The sequence below is a fragment of the Penaeus vannamei genome, chromosome 30 (genome assembly GCF_042767895.1).
Source record: "Penaeus vannamei isolate JL-2024 chromosome 30, ASM4276789v1, whole genome shotgun sequence".
NCBI lineage: Eukaryota > Metazoa > Arthropoda > Malacostraca > Decapoda > Penaeidae > Penaeus > Penaeus vannamei.
This window is the reverse complement of record NC_091578.1, coordinates 9457106-9464605: the sequence shown is the minus strand read 5'-3', so window position 1 is coordinate 9464605 and position 7500 is coordinate 9457106. Positions and strand designations below refer to the sequence as shown.

Below are 7500 nucleotides of genomic sequence, written 5' to 3'. Positions count from 1 at the left end.
TTCGTCGTAACGAAAATCTGAAAATCATGTCCTTAAAAAGGATGCAGAAAAACAAAGATACAAAGGTGAGTTTAAAATAAATAATAGTAATAATCCCGAAACCTACCTTCTGGTCAGGATACCATTCAACGGCCGCGAAATATGGCTTTCCCAAGTAATAATTGAGCAGGAACTTCTTGAGGTTGAATACATAGGGCTGTTCGACGAAGATGAAGTAGTTCTCTGTGATGCCGAAGGAGTGGTAGTAGGAAGGGTACATCTTCCACTGGCAGGGAATGGCGGAGACGATCTCGGCTTGCTGGATTGACGAAATCTTCTTGCCTGCGGGAAGGGGGCGTTAATATCTAAATGGAACATGGCCAGTTATATATGTGGACGTATGAATGTATGTATGTATATATGCATATGTATGTACGTATATACATAAACACATACACATAAAGAGAGAGAGAGAGAGAGAAGAAAGATATAGAGAGAACGGACACAGAAAGTGAGAGAGAGGAGGGAGTGAAAGAAAGAATTCATACCATCAAAAGTATACACACAAAACAAATTCATAAGACCAACATAGAGCAGCGAATCCTCACCATCAACCTCTTTTGGCGGAGGGAACTTAATGATGTTGTAGGTCGGTCCTTTCTTCCCGGCATAAGCATTTCCCATGTTGTAGATCGTGCCGTCGGGTTCTACGTGTGGATGCGCCGTCGCTGTGTTGACGACCACGTAATTGTCCAATTTCGTCTGGAACGACAATTGCTGTTTAACCTACTGTTTCGGAAGGGACTGGGCTGGCGCGTTCTGCCTTTGTTTATTTTTGTTTTGATCACACACGTGCTTTTGTATACATCGTTTCGCTCTTAAAACAGGGAGAAAGTGAATATATTGCAAGTGGGTGTGCATCTGAAATATATAATTACTTATATATTAAACAGGATAGATGAATACATACGCTATGAAAAACATTACTATTTGATGTTAAAATATCCGCGTCCTTTGTTTACTTTACTACCGATACTAAAATACTGATGATAAGATTATAAAGGAATTCCAAGGGAAATACTTGCTCATACCCCATTGGTTAGTGTTAATAATATGATTGATTCTAAATGTGATTTTAATAGGGAAGTATTAAGAAGTAGGTATCAGCGTGTGAGGCTTCTTCGTACCCATTGCTTCGTATTTAATGAACTATTATTTCAGTTGCATCATCATTCTCTTCTATGGCGCCCATTATTGATTTTATAGATCTTGATACATGATTAATTCGCTCGTATCTTGCTCATTTTATTTAGTTTTTTTTTTCTTTTTTATTCCTTGAAGTATTAGCAAGGAAGAGTAAAAGAAAAAAAAAAAAAAAGGTTTAGGACCATTTGAAATAGTGAGCACTGTAATTAAAAAATATATATATGACTAGTCGGAGGATACCAACAATAACGATAACAAGAATGATGTTTATTATCCTGTTAACGGTCGCGCTATTAATATTCAGCAATCAAAGTAATTCATAGAAGATTCTCCTAACATGATAATTATGTCAGCAGTCAAATAATCTCCAAACTATTATCACTTGATAGTAAGAACACGATTCCAGGAATTAGAATCTGCCTCTCATTTTAGTAATTTTATGTATTCATTTATATATTCACTTATCAATTGATGTATTTATCTATTTATTAATTTATCCACCCATCCATTTATCAATTGATACATATATTTATTGATCTATCCACCCATCCAATTATCAATTGATGAATTTATCTATTTATTAATCTATCCACCCATCCATTTATCAATTTACTCATCTAATTGTTTATTTCTTCCCTCGGTCAGCCAGTCATCCATACATCAATTTCAACAATTTTATCCATTCCAACGAACCTTGTCTCCCACCACGTCAAGGGTGTCGGGGTGAATTCTCCTCAGATTCCGTGTCTCCGTGAGGGCGTACAGCTGGTCTCCGAAGTAACACACGTTCACCACGCAGTTGTCTGTCGGTTCCGCTTTGCTTATGGGCGTGAAGGCGCTCATGAACCTGTGAGAGAGAGGGGAGGTGAGAGGGGAGAGAGGAGAGGAGGGAGATGGGAAGGGAGAGAGGAGAGAGAGAGGAAGGTCGAAAGGAGAGAGAAGGGAGTTGAGAGAGGAGAGAGAAGAGAGGACGGTGGAGAGGAGAGAGAAACGAGGTGATAGGGGAAGAAGGAGAGGAGAGAGAGAGGAAAGAGAAGGGAGATGAGAGAGGACAGTTTGAGGGATGGAAGAAAGGTGAAGGGAAAGGGTTAGCAGGGAGGGAGGGGTTGATTGAGGGATGGGAGGATGGAGACAGGGAGAGGCAGAGAGAGAGAAGTAAAGAAAAGAGAGAATCGAAAAAAGAAATCAAACAGGCAGCTCACGGACAAATTTACACACACACGTACACACATACACACACACATACACAAACACACGTCCAAAACTCTCCCCATCCCTCCCTCCCTCCCTCCCCTCCCAAACACACATACACCCCCTCACCCCCTCCTACGCACACATACACCCCCTCACCCCCCCCACACACACAATTCTCCAAATACCGCTGGAAATAAGACTAACTGACCTCTGCAGCAGCGTCTTGCAAGGATCGGGATAAGCAGCTGTGCCGAATTCTGCGACAACAATACGATCGGCCTTTTTGTTTTTCTTGTAAGTGTCGCTGTTGAGGTATCTGGGAGAGAAAAGGGTTTGTTTACTTTATTTGTCTTTGTTTATTTTTGTTGTTGTTTGTCTGTCTTTGTCTTTTTTTTTGTTTATTTTGTTGGTCTTTGTTTACTTTGTTATCTATCTGTTTGTTTTCTTTATTTGATTTTGTTTACTTTGTTATTCATCTTTGTTTACTTTATTATTTATCTGTCTTTGTTTTATTTATTTGTCTTTGTTTACTTTGTTATTTATCTTTGCTTTCTTTGTTATTCATCTATCCTTGTTTTCCTTATTTGTTTATCTTTGTTGATCTATTTTCATTATTTATCTGTCTTTATTTACTTTATTATTTATTTATCTTTGTTTTCATTTTGTCTATCCATCTTTGTTTACTATATTTTATCTTTGTTTATTTTATTATTCATATATCTTTGTTTACTTTATTTATATTTTTTATTAATTTTCTTTGCTTAGGTTTTATCGTTTATCTTTAATCACTTTGATTATATTATAATTGCGGCTCATTTTTTATTATCCATATATCTTTGTTTACTCTTCGTTTAGTTCTTTATCATTCATTTGTTTATTTATCTTCTTAATCCGTTTAAGATTGTTGGTACGATGTTTATATTTCGTTATATAAAATTATGATGATTGACTTTTACAAATAAAAAACAATGAAATTTAAGTTATACGAACCAAATCAATCTAAAATATAACATGAATCTAAAAAAAAAAAAAAAAAAAAAAAAATTAATAATTCCTCCTCCTGACCTTGACTGATAGGTGACCTTGCCATCGATGATGTTGAACTGATGGATGTAGGCCGTGCCATCAAACAGGTGGTTGATGCGGGTGTTGCCATACTCGATGCGTCCGGGTCCGTTGCGGGTCAGTCTGCCGTTGAGCCAGTGCGGCAGCTCGCCTGGACGAACGGAAGGGGGTCAGGTAGGTAGAATGCGGGTTTGGGTGTACACACGCACACACACTCACGTTTATACATATATGTAATTATGTGTGTGCATACAAACACACACACATACATATATGTCTATATGTATATAATTATACATATTATAATTATATTTCTTTCATTTGAAGGATTGAAAATGTTTATTTTCGTCCCACTCAGCTGGCCCCTTAGGTAGGTAGCCCAAGGCGTCCCCGACGGGATAAAACCTCGGACAATAAAGATCATCGTTGCAAGCAACGGCTGGGCAACCAGGGAGTAAGTCGACAAGAAAATGTATATATTCATTCACACACAGATATACATATATACATACTGGTATTGTGTGTGTGTGTGTATGTTTATGCATACATATATATATATATATATATATATATATATATATATATATATATATATATATATATATATATATATATATATATATAGAAGAAAAAGAGAGAGAGAGAGAGAGAGAACGGACACAGAAAGTGAGAGAGAGGGGGGGGAAGGGGAGGGATAGAGAGACAGAGAGAGATGGTGTGGAGGGAGACAGACAGAGAGAGAGAGAGAGAGAAATACACACAAAGATATAAATATGAATACAGATACAAAAAAAGAGAAAAAAACAAGCAATATGCAGAGACACCAAGAGACACAAAGACAGACATAGAGAAAGGGAATAAGTAAATAAAACACGAACAAAAATATGCAAAAACATATAACATCTGAACACAGTGGGAAATAAAGAAAAAAAAAATATATATATATAATATATATATAAAATAAATAAAAATAAAATAATTAAAACAACAAAAAGAAGAACAAAAAGAAAGAAAGAAAGAAAAGGCATTTCCCTCCTTTTAAGACGTTATCACTAATACCCTTCTGGACCTTAGCTGCTCTCTATCGTGTTCATTATTTCATCAGAGCACAGTTGTTTTTTTATCATTTTTATCAATAATATTCCTCAATAATGTTTTTTTTATCAACATTTCTATTCAAGATGGCATCGAATAGGATTTTACTCACTTTATTCCGGAGATGATTGCTAAAATTAGGTAAATTAAAAGCACTGTAGTGAGAAGAGAGAGAGAGAGAGAAAGGGGGGCGAGGGAGAGGGAGAGAGATTGAGAGAGAGAGAGAGAGAGAGAGAGAGAGAGAGAGAGAGAGAAATACATACAAAGATATGAATATGAATAGAGATACAAAAAAAATTATAACGGATGTGTAGAGACACCAAGAGACACAAAGACACGCATAAGAGAAAGGGAACAGAGAAATAAATACGTATAAAAAACAACAGAAAGAATTATAAAAAGAATAGAGAAAAAAAGGACATTTACAAAGTAGTAATAATAATACAACACGAACAGACAACCGTAAAAAAAAGAAAAAAAAAACATGAACAAAAATAAGAAAAAAAAAACACACACCACATCTAAACACATGTGAATCACGCAGAAATCACAGGATGACTAACAAGCCTACACCAGTTTAGTCACACGCCCCATCCCCGTCACAACTATGACACTCGGTGAATTTCTTTAACCTTTTTTAGACACTTATGCTAATCTTCTTTTTTAACCTTTTTTAGACGCTTTTTTTTTTTTTTTTTAACGAAATCCTACAGTATCATCGTGACGAGCTGAATTTTGTGTCCACGATGATCGAGGTGCGCGTGTACTTGGTCCGGCTCTGGTGTGTCATGAAGTTCTCGATTCCGGATGTTTGGCGTGGATGTGTACATGGCGTGGACTCTACACGTGGATAGGGTGAGCAAAAGGGTGTGAGAGGGTGTTTATTTTGATGCTGTTGCTAGGTGTGTATTGGTCTGTTTTTGTAGCGTTTTCGTGTTTGTTTGTTTTTTATCCGTCATTTTTTTGTTTTCTTTTGTTTGTTTTTGTTGTTTTATGTGTGACTTCTCTGTCTATATATCGTGCGTTTGTTTACTGTCTGATTCCCTCGCAGTTGCTTTTCTTTCAGGTTTGTGGTCATTATTAGCTATCATCATCAGCATTATCAGTATCCTTTTCCCCTACTTCCTTCATCCTCCTCCTCCTCCTCCTCCTTCTTCTTCTTCGTCAACTCCTCCTCCTCCTTCTTCTTCTTCTTCCTCGTCTACTCCTCCTCCTCTTCCTCCTCCTCCTTCTTCTTCTTCCTTGTCTACTCCTCCTCCTCTTCCTCCTCCTCCTTCTTCTTCTTCTTCCTCGTCTACCCCTCCTCCTACTCCTCCTCCTCCTCCTCCTCCTCCTCCTCCTCCTCCTTCTTTTTCTCCTACTTCTTCTTCTTCTTTTTCATCATCATCATCACCATCATCATCATCATCCTCATTTTCGATCATGAAGACTAAAACGAGCTTTAATCTCCCAGTGAAGGACGACACATGGTAAAAAGGCGATGGATAAAATCACTCATTAGCATAAATTAAAAACATTACTCACTCTTCTCAGACCTCATGGAAAATCACATGAGGATGACAAGCTAAACCTCATGACACGCATGATGGTGACTTGGTTAATTGAACGACTAAGATGATCAAATATAAAGAACTGTTTTCAAATTGCAAATTACATTTTTTGAGGGAGAAATTTGATTCATATCAAAGAAATTATTAATTATATATCTGTATCGGTCATATATATATATATATATATATATATATATATATATATATATATATTGTAAGTAATGTTCATAATGATGTGAATAATGATCATAACAATGGTCATTGTCATTTTCATAAAAATAATGGTAGAAATGATAATAATATCATATCAACAGCAAAAATAATGACGATGGTAATGATGATGATAATAACAATAATGAAAATTATATTGTCAATTATATCAATAATGAACATAACACTAATATCAATGCTAATAATAAAGATAATATTAATAATACTAACCCTCACCATAATTATACTTGTGATGTAAATAACGATCATTATGATTATAATAAGAGTGACATCAGTATCAGTAAAATCATGACAGTCATGTTACTAATGATGCCAATAACAATAATGATAACAATAATGATAATAACGAAAATAATGATTATGATGATGATAGTGTTTATAATGACATTACTAATAATAACAATAATTATATTAAGAACAACAATAATTACAGTAATAATGATGAAAATTATAACAGCCATAATTTAATAGTGATACCACAACCTTTCTTTCCCTAAAATAATGAAAATAAGAACAACAACATCAGTGATAATAACAATGACAATAATAACAGTAATAAAATAACAGTGATAACAATAGTGGACATGCGCGACACGACACGTCTTTAAAACACCACAAAATCACCTCAGACTCACCTCAACGCATGCTGACTGACATAGTGAATGATATGAATGAGAACGAATATCTTCACAATACAAGAGATGTATTTTATCGGTTTCGATTCTATCTTCGTCAGAAATACATGTATTTCTGACGAAGATATAATCGAAACCGGTAAAATACATCTCTTGTATTGTGAAGATATTCGTTCTCATTCATACCTTTCCACATTTGTCAACATGAATACGGTTCATAGTGAATGACATGAAAACGACATGACGGGAGAAAAAATCATGTGATGTCCCTATGACGCGGATGTCAATCGGGTTACATCAGTCGATTCAGTTGAGTCACTTCAAGGAAGATTATGAAGTGGCCTCAACATGCTGAATAGAACCTCTCATGTCCATGCGATGTTAATGTAAGGAGTGAGGTTCGATTTCTCATCAGTGATTTTTTTTTTTTTTTTTTTTGGTGTGTATGATATTCATTCATAAATGCTGATGTCATACTCGAGTCAGTGATGCTGCTGATGTTGATGTTGATGAAAATGATGGTGGCAAGAGAAATAGCGATGGTG

The 7500-nt window shown here is 35.7% G+C and overlaps 1 protein-coding gene across 1 annotated transcript in view; it reads right to left on the bottom strand.

Annotated features, from left to right (window-relative positions):
* Window positions 1-7500, bottom strand: part of LOC113807230 (beta,beta-carotene 15,15'-dioxygenase-like) — a 16595-nt gene that overhangs the window by 5057 nt on the left and 4038 nt on the right. The window contains exons 3-7 of the mRNA XM_070142923.1: window positions 3445-3595; window positions 2588-2695; window positions 1879-2032; window positions 588-741; window positions 107-321 (exon numbers count right to left, since the gene is read on the bottom strand). Of these exons, the coding sequence (XP_069999024.1) occupies window positions 107-321; window positions 588-741; window positions 1879-2032; window positions 2588-2695; window positions 3445-3595 (782 nt within the window). The remainder of the gene's footprint in view (window positions 1-106; window positions 322-587; window positions 742-1878; window positions 2033-2587; window positions 2696-3444; window positions 3596-7500) is intronic.